The sequence below is a fragment of the Mercenaria mercenaria genome, chromosome 11 (assembly GCF_021730395.1).
Source record: "Mercenaria mercenaria strain notata chromosome 11, MADL_Memer_1, whole genome shotgun sequence".
NCBI classification, from domain to species: Eukaryota; Metazoa; Mollusca; class Bivalvia; order Venerida; family Veneridae; genus Mercenaria; species Mercenaria mercenaria.
Window position 1 is genome coordinate 22120621 of NC_069371.1, and position 24574 is coordinate 22145194.

Below are 24574 nucleotides of genomic sequence, written 5' to 3' on the forward strand. Positions count from 1 at the left end.
GAAGATCGGATGTACGCATTCAAATAAACATAAAAAAGACATTTTACAAAAATTCGTAACAAATTTTTCTTCTTGAACCAATGCCTTGTTGACAAAAAATGCTTAGCGCCATACCTACGGCGATGTCATAGACCACGTAACAAAATACTTAAGACAAATTTTTCTTCTTGAATCAACGCCTTGTTGACAAAAAATGTTAAGCGCGATACCTACGGCGTGACATCATAGACCAAGTGATTGTGTACCATGCATATGGTGACTTTCTAAGATGAGAAACAATTCACAAAGTTTACGGATTTGGTGAATGAAACAAAAAATTCCAGTATGTTTAATACTGAACTGAACAAATACATGAAGCTATTTCATACAGAAGTTTATGTAAGTATGAAATTTCCTTTCAACCCAAAGCCATATAGTGCTTTTGAGAATTAAATATTCCCAATCAGCAGATTCTGAGTTTGAATCTTTAGGATGAATTTGACAGAAGTCTCCATGATTCCTTACCCTGAAGAAATTTTTCAGTTAGGTATCCTGGAAACAGTTTCATGGCTAAGGTTAAATGAATTTTAAAATGATCATTCACTTGTTATCAAAGTTAATAATACATGTAAAGGAATTCCATGTTTACTGCCTGATCTACAGTAACCACTGTTCAGAGACTAGAATGCACAAGAATGGAACCTATCCAAGTACACGTTTCTAAATGATACAAGTGGTAATCAGATCATAAACCATAAGATTGCCTAGTTCATTTTCAGGCTAACTTGCTATTAAAATGTGATAAATATTGCAATGAATTTTATTCATCAGAGTAGTATCGAACCATGACATAAAGTGGACTTCTGACGTCATAACTAGCATCATTATTTTCTATCACCTGTCCGCTTGTTAACCATTGTTTATCTCAGAATATACTATTCTCAACTTCCTCCTATATCTAAATGACAGGCAAATCAAGCCATGTTAGAATATATGTCATTATTTTCTATCAGAAGTCTGCTTGTCAACTGTTGAATATTGCAGAATATACTATACTTGACTTCCTTCTTTTTTAAAGTGACAAAAAAAAACAAACAATGTTACATATGAATATTATAAAAGAAGACTGTTTAGTGTACTTACATCATCCTCTATATTGAATAGTTTGGCAATGACAAATTTAAATCCTACAGTTCCAACACCTAACATAGCTCCCTGACTTATCTAAAATAAATAAAAAAACATTGCATTTTTTCAATGATTTAACCCTATTTTTCTTACAGATTTAATTGTCTATGCATTTCAATAGAGTTTCTGCAAACACATCTAAAATATTGTACTTTTTATACAAACAGGTAAATCATACTTGATAATACTCCAGAAAAAAAGAACAAAGACATAATCAATAAAGAGTCATCTAATTGTTAACTTCTTTCTTCATCTTTACTAATTCTGTACTATATATGATATAAAGAGATATATCTTTATGGTGAATCAAGTTTTTTCCCCATCATAAAGTGTTCTGCATAAGGAGCCTCTCCCAATTGCTCAGAATGCATTTCTCTCATTTTTTTCAAAACTTCTCACTTTAGTCCTATAGTTCCAAAATTTAGAAAACACTTTCACAGTTTAAAATCTGCTTCTCTCTATACAGCTCTGTGAAGAGTGATCAATTAGCCAAAGGTAAACAAGGTGCTGATATAATTTTCAAAGACAAACTATAAATATATTTCTTTGAATGTTATTTAACAAATTTTTCAATAAATGGCTTCCCCTAAACGTCTAGTCCAAGACCAATCAGCCTCGGAATCAAACATTTTCAAAACAACGAAATTTGTGTATAATACAGAAATGTGACAGAATCAATCTTACCCATATCAAAGGGCGTATCCTAAGTGTTTCTAGGACTGGTTCTATCAATACAATACCCTGAAAGGTAAAATATCATTTTAGTTTGTACATGTACATTGTAACCTATTCTTTATTCTCAGTAAGTTTTCAATTTATAAAATTTACATAGTAGCTATCGTTTATGATTTCTACTTAACCCTTACCCTGCTAAATTTCTAGAATGAACTTGTCCATCTTTAAATTTGGACAGTACTATTAACTGTAACATGGGTGCCCTAGTCTTAAAATACGCCCATTGAGAGCTTGTTAAAAGAAAAGTTTTTGTTACAGAACTGCACATATGACAGTAGCTTCAAATATAAGAAAACAATGGCTATTGTTAAAAACGATGGATGCTGCCTGAATTGCATATTTGTCAGTGGATGTATAGCTAAGAATTTTAGTCTTAGTAGGTATCTAGTCCAGGTACCCACACAACAAGTCTTGAGATCGTAGGTCAAAGCACAGGCTAAAAAATTTCCACTAAAATAAGATTTTGAGCTGCGCCATGAGAAAACCAACATAGTGGGTACCTGGAGTAGATCTGCGAAGTCTGGTCAGGATCCATGATGCACGCTTTCAAAGCCTATTGTAATTAGAGAAACCGTTAGCGAACAGCATGGATCCTGACCTGACTGCGCAGATGCGCAGGCTGGTCTGGATCCATGCTGACCGCAAACCCACTATGCTGGTTGTCTCATGGCGCAGCTCATTTAATGATTTAGAGCATTTATCATAAGCCTGAAATTTAAGTTACTAAGCACTGATTTGCAATGCTGATTTCCAACTTCTAGGGGCATGTGTGGCCTATCCACATTTCTAACACTGCTGTAACAGCAATATAACTGTCACAGAATACCTTGTGTTGGGGAGGTTAATGCTTTTGTTATGTTAAAACAAGTACATGTTAGAAAGTCTGGAGAAAAACCATTACAGAAAATACTTACTGTGATGGTTAGAAGACCAGAGAAAAAGAAAGACGTCAGCAACATCTTATTGCCAAACAGCAGGATATAGCTTATTACAAAACCACCCTGAAATATATAATTGAAATAACAACAATGAAAAAATTCATTTCTAAAATCCCTGTGAATAAGATATATATTCATTATAAAATCTATCATTTTTAAATCTATATTTATAGTTATTTTCATTAGTTTAGACTCAGTTGCAAGATGAATGATATACCGGCAATGCTAAAATACTATAAAATCTACAGGGTAGATCCGAAAACAAATACTGACTTGTGAGAAAATTATCATCATCTACTTTGATAGGGTACATATTAGCAGCAATGTCATAAAACATAACCTCTGCAAAACTTTGAACTTTATAACTCTTTTGGAGATGAAGGAGTTCATAATAAACAGTTGCTGCTTTTTATGGTTGTTTCATATGAGACTTCAATGACCTCATTAAATGGCAATAATTGTATACAATCTTTTTATATACTAGTTTACAAAATCAAATAAGCGGTATATATTATAATAAAAATATCTATCAAAAACATGTAACTGTTGGAGAGGTTATTTGCTTGACATAATTTATTTTCTTAAAACATCACTTATTTTGAACGGTTTCAAGTCACACTGCCATAATTCTGGTAAAATGGAGACTTTCCTGCATTTCTTCATAAAGAAAGATCCCAGGTGCCCCTTCTGGACATAATGTATAGCACTGGCCTGGGAAAAGTCGCCAATTTTCAGCAAACCAGCTAGACGACATTTTCACATAATAATTTTAATGAAAAAAGGCAATTGTTCCACCATATCTTGGCCATGGAGGCCGATTTCAAGATGTTTAACTTTTGTTAAGCTAGCAAGTACATTTGAATCACTGATGTTAAACAGTTTAAAAAAGCATAAATACATACCCCTATCCCTAGAAGAAACACTTTCATTTTACGAGATCCAATATAGCCTAAAACATATGTGGCAAATACGGCAATCATTTCTGTTAACAAAGCAAATTGTGCAAACTGAAAGAGAGAACAATTTGGACTGAATGATAAATATATTCCTGAAAACCAGTGGTAAAATATGGATATACCGACATATCTTGTAGTTGTCATAAGTAGTTTCATTTGATAAAACTCTAGTTTGGAGACCAGTCACAAAATGCAACTGTGTGATTGGTCATTTTCAAAAGCAGGCTAAGAATCAGCCAATCAAATTGCAGTTTTGAGACTGGTTTCCTAACTCAGTTTTATAACCTTGGATCCTGATGAAAGAGCTTAAAGTTGTTGTTTTGAACCACTCCCAAATTCACCAGTTGCATGCGTATAACACCAACATAATAATTTAAAAGTTTTATATTCTATTACGGACTTCAAATAAACTCTAGTTTTCTGTATTTTTTAAAACTTACTTGAAGAGGCTATCTGAAAATATCATTTGATCTTAAGGCCAATATTTCCAGTTTGCAATATCTTAAAAAAATCAACAGTAAAAATATTAAGAAAGATGCAATGTCTAATAATTGTAAAACCCTGCATATTTATGATAAAAAATTAACATAGCGAATCAGTTTTTGTCATATTTTAGTCTAAGAACCTCTTTCCTTATTTCCTCCATATATGAAAGAAAAGTAATCTTTACCTGCCATGGTAACATGAACAAAATGGTTGCTATGGCAATGGGTAAACTGTGTCTAAATGTTGGTATTGGTGTCCTGCAAAAAGAGAAAAGAATGTGAATGAACAATGAGATAGTGCAGAATCATTAATGCTCATGGAGGACCAGGGGTGTGGAATTCCTATGTCCGACTTGGGACTTTTTGATGGCGGACAAGTGCGTTTTCGCATTCCGTTTGTCCGCGGACAAGCACAAACTTTCTGGTTTGAAATGAAAAAAAGAAAGATCAATTTAGAAACAGTGAACATTGCTTCAAGTTTATGGAGTTTATAAACGAATTTGACGTATGAAACAGATGTTTTACCCACCGAGGGCCTCTCAATTTCTGCAGTTTTGGGAAAACCATACTGCATCTAAATTAAGCATCTCTTTTTCTGCGTTCTGATTGATTCCCTGTCACGGTCTCGTGTGATTTTGCACATGATAACTCGGCGAATAGAAACTGGAAACATAAACAATTATCACAAAGTTTTGGACAAATTTGTTGTTACAACTTCGTCTGCCAACAAAAATGGAAGTCAACCATCAAAGCACAAAGAGCTCGCTAGTATGTGTCAGAAAGTTTCATGTTTTCTAACAGTCAGAAAGTTTCATGTTTCCTCACATGGCTTCGCATGGCATGATGGGCAGTCTTTTAGGCATTTCTGTTAAATGTTGGCCTGCCTCTCGGACGAACACAAGCAAAAGTGTCGGAAGCTTGTTTTTTGAAACAGCTACAGTATTAAACTTTATTATGTTTGCTTTTGTTAGTACCTGTAGATTATTGTCCAAAATAAAGAATTATTTGCATGCTTAATGTTGAAAATCCAGGCAAGTAAGTTTTCACTGCAGACAAGTAGATTTTTAAGTCTTATTTGTTCAATAAGTGAAAAAGATTGGGATTTCCACACCCCTGAGGACTGTTTTTGTGTGTGGATTCCATGCTTCAGTCAATCCACAAGGTAAAATCCCAACTAATTAGAGAAATTTACACTCTATATGATCTTGAAAAGTTTAAATCCGTTATTTTGTATCCCCACAAAATAACTGTTAAGGCCAAAACCACAAACTTTCATGCCCGCAGAATTAAATGCTCTCACAGTATTCACTGGAGTGTAAAATTCCACTCGCCCAGTCACAAAGGCGAGTTAAAGTTGGGCTAGGACAAGTGAAACATTCTGTATATTCTACAAACAGGGCGAGTGCTTTTTGTGACATAGCCTTTCCGAAATTCTTCTAAATATGTTCTGAAATTTACTACCCCATGAGAAAAGATAATAACATTCAAGTCAGTAGATGCTTTAAAATTCAGTCATACAACGATCATGATTAACATGTGCACATAAGATTGATGGTTACAACAAGACTCTGATTCTCTTGTCAGTTTATTAGTCATAATCTTTATAATAAGTACACATAAGCCAGTCTGGACATGAAGGTATTTTATCAGCTTTGATGTTATCATATTCACCGCTTTATATCTCGTACCATGTCACATTTGGTATCCACAGAGAACCAGCAGGTGGGCAGATGAAAGAAATTTTATTGGGGCAAGTTTATTACAGGTAAGTTGATTATACTGGCTACTAGTCCTACAAGGCAAGTGGTGAAAAAAACTTTTACACCCCTGATTCTGCAGTAGCAAAGAGAACAATATATATTCAATATAATGTTCTGTATTTCATACTCTTGTGTGGTTAAAACAAATTGATTTAATAAATTACTTCAGTCATTTATGTACTGTATAACTTCTTTTTGGTTCCAAACTGTCTATAATTGTATTACAAATGCATCTGATACAGATTTTTTCTGTACCCTGTCTTAATTTTAATGTTCTCTTTTATAAGATGACAAACAGAAATGGACAAATATCTGAGAAGGAAAAGCTGGAACTGTCTGTAATGCTAAATGAAATATAGGTAAACTTTCTCCTTCTATGACATTTTTCTGTCCAAATTATCCAAATTGGTCCGAACTTCAAAACTGACAACAGCACAAGATTTCAAGTGTGGAGGCTGTAGGTTAGAATCCTGTGCAAAGTACATGTACTGACTAATGACATTTATATTCAAACTCTAATCTGTGGGAAAACTGTAGGTCACTTGTGGAAACCTAGTCACTTTACAAAAAGGGCATGCACACTGATTGGGATTACTGAAATACTAATTGTGGCATACAGCCTAAAATAGTATCTTCTACAACTTGAGAATTTGCACATCATTCAAAATGACTGTTTTGTTTCACCAACATATGACATTATTCCAGGTTTTGATGGTGGCAGAAAGCCTAAGATGCCCTTGCGGGCACTGTTTCCAGCTCAAGCAGACACCATGGTAGAACCATCAACTTTTCATAAGCCAGCTGCCACGGAGGCCCCTACTGACAGTAAAGGAAATTATTTTACATCAACTACTAAATACCTGAGAAGATGGGTGACTAAAAACATCTGACCAACAATGAATGGATAAGCAAAACTTTCTCTCAAAGGTGGTGTCCACTGTACTCTTGTGGCCTGCAAAATATATCATTATTACAATTTTAGATAATTGGACTTTTAAAAGAGAGGCTTCAAATCAAAGACGACAAGGTCATTTTTTCTTTTGTTTTCTCCATTAGTTTATACTATTACAATCCCCAAATTAAAATGAGGAAAGCAGACAGGCAGCAGGTAACTCAATCCTTTTATTCCCTTTATTCAACAAGAGAGCCATGATGGCCCTAAATGGCTCACCTGACCTAGTTCTTATCTTTCGTCCGGAAACCATGAAAACCAAAGGACGGACCAACCGTCAGACAAGCTCATTCTTATATACCTATATATAACAAGCTCAGTGCTTCTTTCAAAACTTGTTTAATCAATATTTGGATGTAAAAATGTGTGATAATAGATCTCATGTTATTAGTACTATAAACAGTTTCTTGTTTATATTCTACATCATTTAACTACAAGGCAAATAATAATTTTTCTCTTTCCAAAAAAATGTCAATTTAGACCATACTTACTGTACCAGAACACATATATTGATGTTAAAAACAAACAAACACCTAAAGCAATACATTTTCTTTGAATTGTTCTGAAAATGACTTCTTATTTACCTTTTTCTCAGGGTTAAGGACATGACTGTGTGTATTCTATAAAGTTAACATTTTCCACTAAATAAATACAAACACAAACAAAGAACAAAGTAAGTGTAAAATCGTACCTCTCCGTGATTAAAGAAAAATGATGCCACAGTTAGTATCCCTCCAAACATGCTCCCACTGTAACACAAACAACCAACATTCAATCCCACCATACATGTTCAAAATTAACCCTTACCCTGCTATATTTCTATAATGAACTTGTCCATCTTTTAATTTGGACAGCACCATTAACTGTTAAAAGGGGTGCTTACCAAAAAGATACTGACTGAAGAGCGAACAGTACAGATCATGATCAGACTGTACAGATGTGCAGGCTGATAGTGATCTACAATGGCCGCAAAGGCAGAACCAATCGTGTCCAGCGTGGTAAGGGTTAATACACAGCCTACTTCTAATCCTATCCAACATGTTCAAAATTAAAACATGGACAATATTCCATCCCAATAGAGATGTTCAAAGTGAAAATATGGCCTGCATTCCTTCCCAGCATACATATTCAAAATTAAAACAGCAAAATTCAATCCCTAAAAACAAGTTTAAAGTGAAAACATTTACAAATTTATTTTTCTACTTCTAACTAATTTGTGCAGAGAAGTGAGTTTGCTAATGTTGAATGAAGTTCAACTGTTTAACGAATTGTTTAAAGAAGTCCCCTCATAAGTATTAAACATACTGCAAACCATTCAACTATCTAAAATTTACTCTAAGAATAAGCTTCAAATTGAATACATTTATTTACGAATCTCTCTTTTTCAACTGAAACATATGAAATCGTACTTCTAATAATATTTAAGACTGACCTGTTGCCTAAAAGTGGTGAATTGCCTGTCTACAAAATTTGAACCCCAATCCCTTACCTCCTCCCATATTCAATATCTTGATTTCAAAAATAATTTCACTAATTAAGAAAACTGCTCTCCTGTGGTGAAATCGTAGATTAGCTAAGGAAGTTCTGTAGCAAAATACTGATAAATATGTTAGTGATATCATGTCTCCAGTACAGTGTAAGATTTATTTTCCACAAAAAAGTTCCCCCACTTCAATACCATAGTGAGTGCCAATCTTACCTTAGATAAGTACCAAACAGGAAAAACATGGACATCATTATGCCATTCAGAATGAACACATGCTCCACGTAGAAATACGACGGCTCACCCAAACCTAAATACATATTATCCAACAATTAGTAACAAAAGACTCCATAGAGAAAACAATTTCTACAATTTAAACACAATAATATGATATGTTAATGAAAGAATTGGTAAAGATACTACTACCACTCTGGAGACATATTAAGTGATGTGTAATTTATATATGGATCGTGCAAAATGAAGTCACAATTCACCACAAACCCTGTTACGGGTGAGGCAGATCAAACACCAAGTTAAAACCTGACAGACATTTCCAGTACTATTTTAGACTGACCTTCACAACTTTGTACTGGACTAAGACCTTCTCCACGGTTCACTCGCCAACACATCTTGGTGGGCCTTTTCAATGCTGCATTAATACCTTCATACGCTCTGTACCCAATGGCTAATGCTACCTGAAGTATACAATTTCTGCTCTATATACTGTATTAGTTGCTTATATCATTTACATCTGAAAGAAACCATAAAAATCATGGCTATCCCATGATTTTTCAGATATTTAGGTATTTCTCCAATTTAGATTCAATTCTGCCAGGGGTGCTAACTCTGCTATCTGTCTGCACTATTTACATTCTTAGGTGTTCGGTTCAGAGAAATCATCATTAACTCATGTTTCTAATGGGATGCTTAAATATACTTGAACATTCATAAGAATTTCATTATTATAATTGTAATCTTTCATACAACACTACCCAAAGCAGCATTTTCTTAACTTTCCATTGTTTTACTTATATACAGGCATCTCTTTTTCATTGCATTTTCTTTCATTTAGATAAAATTGACCTGTTCACTTTTTACCACCTAAAACGTGTTCATTACTAGTTTGTTTCTGTCCAAGCCCGTCTGAAAAATATTCAGCCTTCTATTCAATGCAAAGGAGAATCTGTATCTAATGGACCAGCCACAGTGCAAAAGGCCACACAGTAACAACTGTCAGAAATGCCCATAACACTTACCCTGCTAAATTTCTATAATAAACTTGTCCATCTTTCAATTTGGACAGTACCATTAACTGTTAAAAGGGATGCTTACCAAAAAGAAACTGACTAAATGGCGAACAGTGCAGATCATTATAAGACTGCACAAATGTGCAGGCTGATCATGATCTACACTGGTCGCAAAGCCAGAATTAATTGTATCCAGCATGATAAGGGTTAAAGCAGACTGTAGTTTAAGAAAATGTTCTGATTTCCAAAATAAGTCAATCATTCTTAAAACATATATCTTAAAGTATAGTAAAAAGTTGCTCACCTCTGGGTACAGATTAAATCTCTTCAGGGTGTTTATAGTGAGGGGGTATTCTGTGATGTTGTCATTCATAATCTGGTATAAACCGTCAATAAATGTTGGCGATTCAATCATTGTTTTGTAGTATGAATAGTATAAACCCTGAAACACAACAAAAATATCACTCTAAAACACATTAAAAATATATCTCTGAAAAGTATGGCAGGGGTGAAATTATTCAACAAGTTCACTGACAACAAAACTGAACACATTTGGCATAGAATGTATATATGACACTGAAAAAAGTATAAGTGAGTGAAAATACATGTTAATACAGGGATATAAATTAGCAGGGGCCCAGTAGCCCATGGCCCCTGGATTTTGGGCTGGGCCCCTAAATTGTTTGAGAAAATGCCCATATACCTAATGTTAAACATTTATTTTAGACAGTCTGGGCCCCTAAATAAAAATAGCTAGTTTATATCCCTGGAACTTAATAGTGTGGTTTACTTCCTTATACACAATATTTTTGGTTACCCGTCCCTAGATTTGCCACTATAATGCCACCCTTTTCAATGGTGGAGTATTTAGACAATTTTCCACTAAAATGCCACCTAAAATGCCACCAAAATGGTGAAAAAATGAACAGGACAGTGGCAAACCTGTTTTCCACTAAATCCCACCTTTTTCCACTTGTGTACACCTTTAGGTGGCAATAAGTGGAGTATTTAGACAGTTTTACACCATTATGCCACCATGATGGTGGAAAATTTGTTTGCCACTTAATGCCACTTATTTCCACCAATCCCCAATAGGTGGCAGTAAGTGGACAAAATTTCACCAAAACGCCACTATGGTGGCAGTCCTATTTTCCACTAAATGCTGCCAAATAGCTGGCAATAGGTGGCAACTAGTGGAAATCGGCTGCACCTGCTAAATTTGAAAAAAAATCAGTAGTAAGCAAAAATCAAATTATATTAATATATTTTTTATTTTTATGCAAAAATCAAAGACCCTTCACAAGAAATCACAAAATATCTGAACAGGAGGATCAGGATGCTGTCAATGCAGTCTTATTTTTTCATATTCCAGGATGGCTTCAGTAGATGGCGAATGACTCTCCAAATTTCACTCCTTTGGATGTAAGGCCATTTTTCCAGCACACAATCTGTAACAGCAAACCATATATCTATTAAATTAAATAAAATATATTTTTCTAACATTCTGAATAATTTTGCAGAAAATTGTAAATTTCCTCTAGGAAATATGAAATCAAAAGACTGAACTAACTTACTGACATAACAACAAACTCTACAAACTTAATCTATGTCAAATGATATGCCACATCTTTATTAAAACTGTGAGAAGTTTCATCAAAATCTACATTGTAGAAAAATTTCTATTCAATTAATACAGGAAAAATCCCTATTTTTTACCAAATCAAGATAAATAATTGAGCAGTGTTAATAAGCTTATAATAATTGCACGAGGTTTAGTGATTCTATAGACAAAGCTGCTATAAATTTTTCCAATTACAAGCATTTCAATTAATCTGATGGACAGATGAAACAGAAAGGACAACACCAAAAATAATATCCCTCTACCTAAAATTGGCAAAAGATAATAATGGCACTTGGGTTTTTCATCACATTTATAATTAATATTTATCATATAATATGCCAGGAAATTCTATTTTAATTGGTGTATTTCTTTAAAAATTAAGGGTTATTTAAACATTAGTTTTTTTTAAAAAACATAAAATATTTACCTGATTCAGAATTATCTTGATATGTTTCTTTTATGCAGTAATAAGCTGTATGCTGCTTAGGTATATACAGCCAGGCAGGCAGATCATGTCACAAAGTTGCATAATTCACAGAAGGTTCCTGGTATGAAAAGTTTAAAGTGCATAATTATTGTATCCTAAGTGCTAATCAACACTGTAAATAATTACAATGATACAATTTTACCAGCAGTGTTAAAAACATAACTGAGCTATATTCCAGAAAATATATCTTGGATAAATAATCCATCTGCCAAACTTCCTAAAAGGAGATTGGTTCGATTTTAATTTCAAGCAGATTTGTAAATATTGTTTCAAATTCGAGTATTTGTTAAGAGTAAGTAAATAAGACATGTTAAAGACAGTAACAATTAAAAAAAAAATAAACAGTATAATATTGTTACCTCTCACAATGTGTTTCCATTTTCTCCCTGACTGACTCATCAAATGCCAGATTTCAAATTTTGGTATTACTACACAGATAAATTGATTCCACACATACACTTTTTTGGTCAGCTAAAGAAGGTGTCAAATACTTAAGTTGAAAACTATTGTAAAAACATCCTTTTTATATACACTTCTTTTTTTTCAATCAATGAAGAGAAAAGGCAAGAACTATTTCTTTGCATCTGACCTGATGTTTGCCTGCATATATAAATCTTAACTGACCCAAATTCCACCTGAGGTTGTTTCTATACATTAGTGTGAGAGCTTGTAACTTGATCTATCATTAATCTTATCTTTAACCAACTTTCACTCATGCAGAAATAATACACTGCAGACACATTCAAAAATGATCTTTTCAGATTCAGCCAGTACAGCCAATTTCCACTAGTTGCCACCTATTTTCCACCATTTTCTGTATTTCAGAATTGTTGATTGAAAAAGTGACTTATTAATAATATTTACATTGTATATAATACAACGATATAATAATTAATAAATATTCTGTCTCACAAAATAACCAAAATTTAAATTTTCTGTATAATACACCACTCTGAATATTATTTTTGTCTAGCTGGAGTCAGCGTAGACTTATTCTCATTTTAACAAAATCCTTTGAAGGAGTCTGGGTACGTGATACTGTTTTGCTGATGTCGGTCAGTCAGTCTGTCAGTCTGTTGGTCGTTCGGTATGTAGAACAATCGGTTTCCAGATGGTAACTCAAGAACACTTGGGCCTAAGATCATGAAACTTTATATGGAGGTTCGTCATGACCAGCAGTGACCCCTATTGACTTGGAGGCCAGTAGGTCAATGGTTTCCAGATGATACTCTAGTGCTCTTGGGCCTAGGATCATGAAAGTGAATGGAAAGGTTGATCATAACTAGCAGATATCCGCTATAGATTATGAGTTCAGTAGGTCAAAGCTCAAGGTCACAGTGAACTGAAACAGTTAAGCTGTTTCCGGATGTTAATTTGAGAACTCTTAGTACTATGATCATGAAAATAAATAGGGACGTTGATCATGACCAGCAGACGACCCCTATTGATTTTGAGGTCAGTTGAACAAAGGTCTAGGTCACATTGACCCAGAACACTAGAACTTTTTTTGCCCAATAACTAGAGAATGCTTTGGTCTAAGATCACATTTGATACAGAAGTCACTTATGACTGGTAAATGACCCATAATTATTGATTTGAGGTCAGTACATCAGACGTCCAGTGCACACTGACCAAATGATTTTTGTTTCTTGTACAGTTACTGAATGCATCAAGGGGGGCATTTTTGTGTTCTACGAGCTGTTGTCAATGTGGAGTTTTAGCAAAGTCAGGGTCCGTGTCAGTTAGGCCTGAAGTTTGACATTTAGTGTCCATTACACCTTGATTCCAAGCAGAGTCCATGTGAAGATTTTTGTCAAGGGTAATCCAATGTCTTCCAGTTTGCTTCTAAATCAAACATCACAAAAATTTCTAAGTTTTTTTCCACCTATTCGCCACCAAGAAAATTTTCTAAGTCCCTATTTTCCACTAAACGCCGCTCAGTTTACACCATGAAAAAAAACTATGTTCTACTTTCCACCTATTTCCACCTTCCTGCCACCATAAAGAAAAACTATGTTCAAATTTACACCTAATGCCACCTAAATGCCACCAAAATAAAGTGGCAATTGGTGGCAAATTTACCACTTATTGGAAAAAAGAGTTGAATTACACCAAACGCCAGCTAATGCCAGCTATTTCCACCAATTGCCACCCTTTTAACATGGAAATAAGTGGCAAAGAGTGGCATTAGGCGGCAAATCTAGGGACGGGTATTTATTTAAGTATCTTGCAAAAATCTTATGTCAATAAGTTTGTATCACTGTTCATTTTCACAGTATCCAGATTTTATGGAGTTTTATGACTAAAAAATTGCTTTAAATGTAATAATAGCTACCATAGAACCTGTATGTCCTGACTGGTTCTATTTTATGCTGTTAAAAGGGTTTCAGTAAGTAAATTGTTTGCTAATTAAGATAAATCTGGCAGGGCTTTGCACTAATAACAGCGAAAGGAAACCATTGAGGTCCCTCAATCTAGTGCAAATACAAAATCTTTCTCTTCTTGTAAAAGCAGGTCTAATGTTTTTGTACCATATTTTTGGCGAAGAAATAATTACACACATTTAGTTGTCTGAATATCTGAATGCTAAAACAACTATAAAACAAACATTTTGCCACATCTCAGTAATTTCTCTGCATTTGCGAAAACAAATTTGACAAAATACTTATCTTTATATTAGTAGTATTGAAGGCATTGCGTATCATAACACGACTATAAAAAACTTTGCATCTTTCAATTACCTTCAACCTAAAGGTAAACAATATTAGCTAACAATACAGAGAGAATGCTATTACTGTTTCAAAACTGAAACCTAATATTAACATCGCATGCTCCCAGCATGTTAAAGGTACAATTAAACTTATCAAATATCAAAGGTGTTTAAAACTAACTCCCTAATCTAGTTACGGAACAATAGTTTAATCTTTTCATCAAATCACTATGACCCAATGATAGTATTGTAACAAAAAGATTTCAATCAAGGAGCAATTAAGATTGAACAATTAAGGAATTTAATAAACAATTTTTCGTTGTCCATTAAGCAAAATAGCAATCCAATATGATAGCTTTTAGGGAGAACAGTGATGTATGGTATTTTATGTTTTAACTCATCTATGTTATGCTTACACAAACTGATGTTATCTATTCCAAGAGTTTGAACTTAAAATATTTCATTAGAAAATATAATGTAAAGAAAATACAGTAAAGGGGTAAACCTTCTGCCTCTCGAAAATAAATTAGAACACAGATTTAGAGAATTGGATTTCATCAAGTGTCTGTTGTTACCTTAAGTTTTCATAACCTTAAAGCTGGTGCAGAACATAAAACAGTGTGCATGATGGCTTTTTATCACACTTAAAAATCAATCCTATCCTATCCTATCCTCCTATCCTATCCTATCCTATCCTATCCTATCCATCTATGTGTAGCTCAGAAAGTAAGAATGATGGAAAAAGTAAACTAGAAGATGCTTTTGCAAAAAAGCACATGTGTCCCCCAATGCAAAGTGGTATAGGCAAGAAATCAATAGGAGTCAGGAGCGAAAGTCAAAGAGACACTGATGGTTGGCTGCAATAGGGTTCATCTACTTGGCATGTCCAGTCATCCTGCTAAGTTTCAACACTCTTGGTCTAGTGGTTCTCAAGTCACTGTTCAGGCTCCTGTGACCTTGACCTTTGATCAAGTGACCCCAAAATAAATAGGGGTCATCTACTCTGCATGTCCAATCATCCTATAAAGTTTCAACATTCTAGGTCAAGTGGTTCTCAAGTTATTTTCCGGAAATGATTTCACATCACCAGGCCCCTGTGACCTTGACCTTAAATAGACTGACCCAAAAATCAATAGGGGTCATCTACTCTGCATGTTCAATTATCCTATGAAGTTTCAACATTCTGGATCAAGAGGTTCTCAAGTTATTGATCGGAAATGGTTATCAATGTTCAGGCTCCTGTGACCTTGACCTTTAACGGAGTGACCCCAAAATCGATAGGGGTCATCTACTCTGCATGAGCAATCATCCTATGAAGTTTCAACATTCTGGGTTGAGTGGTTCTCTGAGTGGTTCTCAAGTTATTGATCAGAAACGGTTTTCCAAGTTCAGGCCCCTGTGACCTTGACCTTTACCAGAGTGACCCCAAAATCGATAGGGGTCATCTACTCTGCATGACCAATCATCCTATTAAGTTTCAACATTCTGGGTCAAGTTGTTCTCAAGTTACTGACCGGAAATGTTTTTCAATGTTCAGGCCCCTGTGACCTTGACCTTTAAAAGAATGACCCCAAAATCGATAGGGGTCATCTACTTTGCATGTACAATCATCCTATGAAGTTTCACTATTCTGGGTCAAGTGGTACTCAAGTTATTGATTGGAAATGGTTTTCAATGTTCAGGCCCCTGTGACCTTGACCTTTAACAGAGTGACCCCAAAAACAATAGGGGTCATCTACTCTACATGACCAATCATCCTATTAAGTTTCAACATTCTGGGTCAAGTGGTTCTCTAGTTATTGATCGGAAATGGTTTTCAATGTTCAGGCCCCTGTGACCTTGATCTTTCACAGAGGGGTCATCTACTCTTCATGACCAATCATCTTATTAAGTTTCAACATTCTGGGTCAAGTGGTCCTCTAGTTATTGATCGGAAATGGTTTTCAATGTTCAGGCCCCTGTGACCTTGACCTTTGACGGAGTGACCCCAAAATCAATAGGGGTCATCTACACTTCATGACCAATCATCCTATTAAGTTTCAACATTCTGGGTCAAGTGGTTCTCTAGTTATTGATCGGAAACCATTTTCAATGTTCAGGCCCCTGTGACCTTGACCTTTGACGGAGTGACCCCAAAATCAATAGGGGTCATCTACTTTTCATGACCAATCATCCTATTAAGTTTCAACATTCTGGGTCAAGTGGTTCTCTAGTTATTGATCGGAAATGGTTTTCAATGTTCAGGCCCATGTGACCTTGACCTTTGATGGAGTGACCCCAAAATCAATAGGGGTCATCTACTCTTCATGACCAATCATCCTATAAAGTTTCAATATTCTAGGTCAAGTGGTTCTCTAGTTACTGATCGGAAATGGTTTTCAATGTTCAGGCCCCTGCGACCTTGACCTTTGACAGAGTGACCCCAAAAACAATAGGGGTCGTCTACTCCAGCAGCCCTACAACCCTATGAAGTTTGAAGGTTCTAGGGCAATTGGTTCTCCAGTTATTGCTTGGAAATGAAGTGTGACGTACGTACGGACGGACAGGGCAAAAACAATATGTCTCCCCCGAGACATAAAAATTATATCAATACTCAAATTACTCGATTTATTTTTTTTAAAATGGAAATGGTGGTAAAATGGTTCTGATGTAAATCTGCCACAACATCAAATTTACAATATTTTTTTATGTAATTAAAACTATTCAGCCTTCAGTAAGATGCACTAGTATTAAATTTAGTTAATACATCATTAAAAAAAAATAACAAAACACCCAGACTTTGGCAACACAGCAGTTAAATATAGCCTACCATTTCTGTTCTAAAAGCAAGCTCCCTCTCCAGTGTAGATAAATGAGAAAAATGCCGGTCTCTTTCAAACATGTTTGCAATGTGGTTTCTGGAAATACAAAATTACAATACAGTCAGTTGTATACCACGCATATACATGTATATCTTCATTAAATATAGTTTAAAAAATTCAAAACTTGACATCTGTACAATCATTAGAAACATACTGGTAAAATAAAAGACTATCATTATTCAGGTATGTATAAGAAGTGCCATAGCACCTCTAGTTCTTGTGACCTACAGATACAGCCTTTACTGCATTTTCATGTCAAAGTACGCTGTCAGTATATCTTTCAAGGTTTTACTAAGAAATTATATGAGTTCAGATTCACTAAAAGAATAAAATTTTAATGGAGATAATCAAACACTTAATTTAATATTGACCAACGAATGCCAGATAAGGATTATCTTCCAAAAATAGGCAAAACTGCTATAAAATATTAAAGAAATCTACCTTTTGTTTTTAGTTTTATCAATTTTACATGATTGGAAGACATGATCTTCCATGTTTTCACATAGTTATAACCATACCCTGATTATCACAGCAGTATTTCATTCTTTCTGTTTCTTTTAACTGATCAACTAAAATGATATGGATAAATCAAGGTTTTATTTTATGAAAAAAATAACACATGAACATCCCTTTAAGGCAGAGGACCCATAGTGACAATGTACTCTGCGTGCCATTTTGGTATGCAAAGCCATGTGTTTGTTGAGTTACATACAGTTTCTGGTAAATTTCAGGCATAACTTCATCCTGAAAATTATATTATATCCTGAATAATGATTGTCTCTAAACTTTCAGTATTTGTAATCTTTTGTCAAGATGTGGTGTAAGACTTGTTAACTTACATTGTAAACTGTCTCTTATAATTAAAATCTTTAATGGCATTGTACTTATATAGCAGAAATTGTATAGACTGTAGAATGCAATGTTGTACAATGATGAGACTTAAATAAACAATTATATATAGGTATACACTATGGGTCTACTATTTTAACAGTAAAGAACTCATATTTACCTGTGCGTAAAGCCAATCAGAATAGCTGAAAGAGAAAAAAGAAATGTTACAATCCATATAGTATTCACAAGCAATTATAGTAGTTTTTTTGGCATTTCTTTCAAATTTCCCATTAGTTCAACTTTTTAAAGCCGCATACCTCCACATTTAAGAGATATTTTCTGAAATATAGATAATTCTTAGTCATTAACTGAAAAAGAAAAAAGAAATAAATTGATAATGTGCATTTTTGACATAATTTGTTTGTTTGTTTTGGGTTTAACGCCGTTTTTCAACAGTATTTCAGTCATGTAACGGCAGGCAGTTAACCTAACCAGTGTTCCTGGATTCTAAACCAGTACAAACCTGTTCTCCACAAGTAACTGCCAACTTCCCCACATAAATCAGAGGTGGAGGACTAATGATTTCAGACACAATGTTGTTGACATAATTTATCGATAAAATACTGTTGTAGTAGGAAAACTACAATGTAGGTAGGGTAGTAAATCTCTCAAAAGCAACATAGCCACACAATTGAAATTTGTATAAAACAAAGAATTTAGCTGCATTCTATATCTTATACATTAAATTTCATCTTAAATATCATTTATTTTTTATTTTCAGTAATAACATGTAACAACAATTCCTATCTGATGATAACAATTTGAAATTTTGATGTTTATCTGGAGGTATGTCCCTTTAATGAAGTTTAACTCATTTATATTTTTTAGTAAAGATGAAAAATGGAAGGATTTAAGAGACCAAGATACTGTTATATAAATGATCAACATTCTACAGAGGCTTTTAAAACTGTTTAAAGCAGGTCTTTGATTCTTATTTAACTATCTTACATCAAATTGTATAAATGAAGAAATGCAGCTATTGGAAATAGCTTTTTCCTGCAAAAGTTTACTGAAAACCAATGATAATCACAGGTGGAAGTATACCTCTTGCTGCTATTTTTGTGTTACATCTGGTCTCGCGATGTTTGATTTTTGCGAGAACAACAATGTGCAGCGCTACCTACTGGAAACAAATTTGACCTACTTTGAAAACTTAATACGTTTCACACCCTATTTTTGTAAAAGCAGGCTAATTATTTTCAAATGCCCTTGTCGATCATTTGACAAAGTAAAATTGGTAAGGAATTGTGTGTTGTCCAAATATTTGATGAAATTACCCTGCCACTGTCTTAAATTTACATTGCAATAATTGTAAATATCTTACTCACGAAATTATTTTAAGAAATATGGGGGTCAGATATATTTTACGCTTTCAAAGGAAGCGCTTTATCAAGTTGAATGCTGTACTGCGAAATTAGAATTAAACTCCCTTGGCAAAAGTGAAGGTCACATGCACCGGAAACATGATGGGTTTAAAGTAAACAATGACTAGAAAAATTATTCCCTGTTTGAAATAATACTGGAAAAGACAGGTTTCAGGGCTTTTTCACCCTATCTCACGGGGCCGATATTCGGCCCCATTCCCAATGCCAAATATGCTCTATTTTTCCCAATCTGGAGCAAAAAATTCCCAATCCAGTGAAAAATTTCCCAACTGAAATCATTTACTTCCTGTTTTTCAGTAATAATTCTTGCATAATTAGTTTTTTTTTGCCAAGTAAATCAAACAAAATGTTGGAAAAACCAATTGGTTTCTATTTTTAGTAACATGACCGGCTGCAACCTCGGCAAAAAATAATTACAAGATTTTGCTGAAGAAATGAATGATTTGTATGCAAAAACCTCTCAAAATGCATAAAAACACAAATATTAATTGAATAAAGTACCCAAAACATGTTGACAGGTAGTTCTTATATCATTAAAATCAATTGTCACATATTTTCGCGACCAAGTTTTTACACTCGAAAATACACACACTTTGCCATTTTACTTTTTGGATAATTTCAGTTATGACTTTGGTGAAAACAAACTGTAAACAAAAATTTTAGCATGACAAATAAAGAGTTACTGTATTTTTAGGCAATATTGGAACACAATCCTGAAAAAAAAATCTCAAAATTTCACAAGGGGATACACTACCAGTAAAATTTGAAACTAAAGATTTAAACTAATATATATTTATTAAAAACTCATTTAATTTGTCAGTATATTTTCCCAAATTTGACAATTTACCGCGTTAAAAATTCCCAATATGACCAGGGGCCTTTTTCCCAAAACCCCCTGAAAAAGCCCTGCGGTTTACTAAGTCAATAGGAAATAATAGCAACATAATCTTGGTTTTCTTTCCTTTATTCATTTATTCCCTTAGTACCGCAAAAATAGGTGCAAACAGGTTAACGTATCTAGGTTACAGTATGGGACCGGTCCATGTGCCATATATATACTGGGTATACTAATTAACGTGAGTCTTATATTCAGTGGACACTCTATTTTTCAAAAATAGTTTTTCTAAAAGTCTAAGCCCATTGAGCATATAATGAGAGGAAAAAGTAAAGCACTTTTCATGTTAAGTGTCAAAACAGGACATTCCCGGTAATATATGTATAATTATATCCTGGTAATTGGTATATGCCCTTTTCTCATTATTCCGAGCCCCTTAACCAGTATTCCAGTTCTTGTCGGTAAGAGTTTTAAGTTTCAAAAGAGTTTTTGCTATTGTTTGATACTCCAACATCTAAACTTAAAAAATCCCCATGAAGAAAAATTATAAGGATTGTTGTCAAGAATAATCCATGCTTTCACATGATGACCCTCACCCTCTGAAACAGCCAGATGCTTTCTTGTTGAACTGAGACTTGTGATCATTTGTACTAGCTCTCAAAAACCAAGGCTGTTTTTGAAAAAGTTATTTTTTAAAATTAAGAAGAGATATATAATTATGTTTGCAGACAAAAATGTTTTACAATAAGTGGTTTCTGTTCTCTGTAAGAAGGTTATGTATTACCCCAGTGATTCTAGATAAGCAAATTTTGTGCCAAAATTTTCTGTTGTGTATATTTCTATTTTAATGTGAGTATAAATACTATTTTCTTTTTATTTTTGTTTAACTGTCATGTGATTTGACGCAACATACATAAAATTTAGAAATGGGAAATAGCTGCAAGTGCAAATTTTCCAAAGGCTCGGATCAATGAGAAGGCTCGGAATTACGAGAAAGAGGCATAAAAAGTATACACTTAAGATTTATAAATTATTACAATAATAATGTTTTCTCAGAAAAAAATGCCAAAAAGTCACTTTGAAAATTGTTTGCCCCTGTGACAATGAGCCATTAAATGGGCGTAGCCAGGAATCGAACTCAGTCACCTGGGACACTTCCAGTTTAGCAGTCCCCGGTCGGAAATACGTCATCATCACATAACTCTGGGGGCTGCTGCCCCCACACCCCTGCTTTTTTCATTAGTGTTACTAGCCCCTTACCAAAGCTATGTTATTTTATCAAGAATTTAAACACAGCCAGGCCCTTCACCAGAAATTTTTTAAGGCTGGGGTAATGTTGGCGTGGCGGGATAAGTGCGGGAGGGGTTTCCCCTCCCGTGATCGATTTTTTTTTAAAAATCGAACCCAAATGGTGCTTTTTTAAGTATACCATATGCAAAAAAAACACAAAAACATGTATTTCATTACTTCTACATTTTTACATAATCATATAACCATCAATATATTATATACACTACACAGACATGACAGATGTCCACTTCTTTTATGTACTTTCGAACAACACATATGTCCTTCCACTTCTTTGTCTTTGTACTAACACTAACAACACATAGGCATTTTTGTTTTCATATACTGGTAAGTGTCTGTCTTTGGCTCTCTGCCATTCCTTTACTGCACCACTGAAATTAAAGTCATTCAGTTTTTGTCCCTGCATGGACACCATGAGTAAGGCATTAAGCACTTTCATGCTCACCGGTGAATGGTGGGTGGTCTTTACACATTCAACTGCTGAAACCTCTCTCACAATCTGAAAGTACAAAAAAAGTATTTGTTATTTTCCCAGAGCAAGGATAACCAAGGATGGATTTATATTGTAAAAGTTCCTAAGATTTGACCTTTATCTTGTTTTCTTCTGCACAATGAATTGCAACAGTATTTCTGTTAAATATTTGTGGGTATTAACAACACCATTGCAGCTTTTATACAGAACAGAACAGAACAGAACAGAAGTTTATTTACAGGAAGACTTGAACATTAAACGTTCATCGTCATATATATACATTACAAACATGCATGTTATAGCGGAAGGTTAAAATATATATTTTATGGAAATAATATGAACACAAATATACACATACAATAAATCTGAATACTAATATGTTTTATGTAATTTATTCATTTACTGATATTTTGTTAATTAATTCTATTAATTAAGATGGTTTTTGTATAATTTCGTGTAACATTCTTAAAAAATTACTTATAATTTAACTCAACATATAATAGGATCTGTTAATAAAAAACATGAGAGGTGAAAAATCATTCTTAAATCCTGTATGATGAGATTAGTATATACACACAGAAGCAGGTTCAGAATCTGTATTTCAAGTTTAACTATGTATTTTACTGCAAGCAGAAAGTTTCAGAAAGAACATGTATACACACCAGCTGTGGAGGTTGGTAGAAGCAGTCCCACTGTAGCGACTTTGCTCAGGTTTGGGTGAGACTCGGACAGATTACCAACAATCCACTCCATGGTGCTCAAAGTGTTCATCTGTGGTAAGGGTGGCTAAGATTTGCCTGTGCCCATTCAATAACCGCCCGGTCTTCTTCAAGGGAGAAGAGTGATGAAAGAGCCTGAAATGAAACAGAAGTTACAATGACATGTTTCAATGACTTGACAAAATGAATCATAACTTTTTTGTTGTTGATAAGTTTCTTGTTTTTTTTTTCTTCTAAATTTCTTTGGACCATACATGATGCTGTAAATATAGTCAGTAAATAAATAAATCAATGTTTATTTAGCATAGAAATATTGACTTCCTTGAAATACAGCAGAAGAGAATTCATTGATCCCTTTTACCGACTAGCCGGTTCTTTACGTGAGAAAGTAGGCAGTTGCTTATTTGGAACTGGTCTTTCCCAGGAACGATGGTTAGGTAACCTGCCCTAAATTTTGTTATTCCACTGAAACTTGTATCATTTGGTCTTTTCATGTTTACTTTGAGAGATACAAAAGCAAAGTGAAACAAAAATATCATAGTAGATAAAGTTTAATATTTAGAAATTAATAGCATCTTAAACAATGGTAATTAAACATCCTCGAAAAAGTTTGCTTCAGTTCATCCGGAACAATGATTTCAAACTTCAAAGAATCACTGGTCATTTTAATACAGTTGCCTTTCTCTGCTAATTATTACTCGATAACAGTTAACTTACCCATGCATGCCGTCACCAGCTGTTATCCCAATTCGTTGCATAGACTAATTGTAATCTTTAACTAATTATAATCCAATCACTCCTGCTCCAGTTAACTTGTGAAAACACAGACTTTCATCGACACGTGTCGTCTTTAAACCCTATTATCAGTACATGGTAAACAGCTAGCTACTCTGTGTATTCATAAACTTCCCCGAATGATATTTACCTGAGGTATCTCACAGGGATGAAATCGCTTACTGATTTAAGACGCTGCGCTAATAATTGAAGCACCGCGCAGGATAATTAAGCGCTGCGGGAAGCTGTATTTCGTGTTTTAAACGCCGCGGTAGCGCGGTGCCTTATGCGGCTGGGGAAGGGCCTGACAGCCCTCCTAAAATAAATAGTAACAGTCAGTGGGGACCGCTAAAAATAGAAAGCCTCTTAGGACCAATGCGTCTGTGGACTTACAAATTGGGCCAAATTAAATCTTTTTCACAGAAAGGATCGATTGATCTCTACATGATCACATTTTTCTACGGCGAGACAGACACTAATCTTACACTTTATTAAGTTTAGATGTTACAGTGATTGACAGAAGAACGAAAATTACCGGGTACGAATTTAACGAAAAGCTTACCCATTGCAACCAAGAATATCTTATATAACACGGTGTTGGCATTCTTCTTTGAATACTCATCATCTTTAGATTTATTTTTTGGAATGAATTTGGGTCTTGAATTCCCCTTATTTGCACTAGATTTGCCATTTGAAGCATCGGAACTTTGCATCTGCCGTCGTTTTGCAGCCATTGTTGATGTCGTGTAATTGACAGTTGGCTGGATCTAGAATTACATTTTTCTGAC

General features: G+C 34.4%; 1 protein-coding gene and 1 long non-coding RNA gene across 2 annotated transcripts in view; both read right to left on the reverse strand.

Annotated features, from left to right (window-relative positions):
- Positions 1-24536, reverse strand: part of LOC123531431 (probable C-mannosyltransferase DPY19L1) — a 37227-nt gene extending 12691 nt beyond the window's left edge. Inside the window, exons 1-13 of the mRNA XM_053518727.1 lie at positions 24349-24536; positions 18412-18436; positions 17351-17438; positions 10028-10165; positions 9051-9171; positions 8693-8786; positions 7685-7742; positions 6902-6993; positions 4467-4539; positions 3743-3847; positions 2817-2903; positions 1852-1908; positions 1123-1203 (exon numbers count right to left, since the gene is read on the reverse strand). Coding sequence (XP_053374702.1) covers positions 1123-1203; positions 1852-1908; positions 2817-2903; positions 3743-3847; positions 4467-4539; positions 6902-6993; positions 7685-7742; positions 8693-8786; positions 9051-9171; positions 10028-10165; positions 17351-17438; positions 18412-18436; positions 24349-24520 — 1191 coding nt within the window. The 5' untranslated portion in view covers positions 24521-24536. The remainder of the gene's footprint in view (positions 1-1122; positions 1204-1851; positions 1909-2816; positions 2904-3742; positions 3848-4466; positions 4540-6901; positions 6994-7684; positions 7743-8692; positions 8787-9050; positions 9172-10027; positions 10166-17350; positions 17439-18411; positions 18437-24348) is intronic.
- Positions 22072-23923, reverse strand: LOC128547060 (uncharacterized). The gene is made up of 3 exons (XR_008366300.1): positions 23730-23923; positions 22956-23147; positions 22072-22320 (listed from the first exon to the last, which is right to left on the reverse strand). It is a non-coding gene; the product is annotated as an uncharacterized LOC128547060 (long non-coding RNA).
- Positions 24537-24574: the final 38 nt, after the last annotated feature.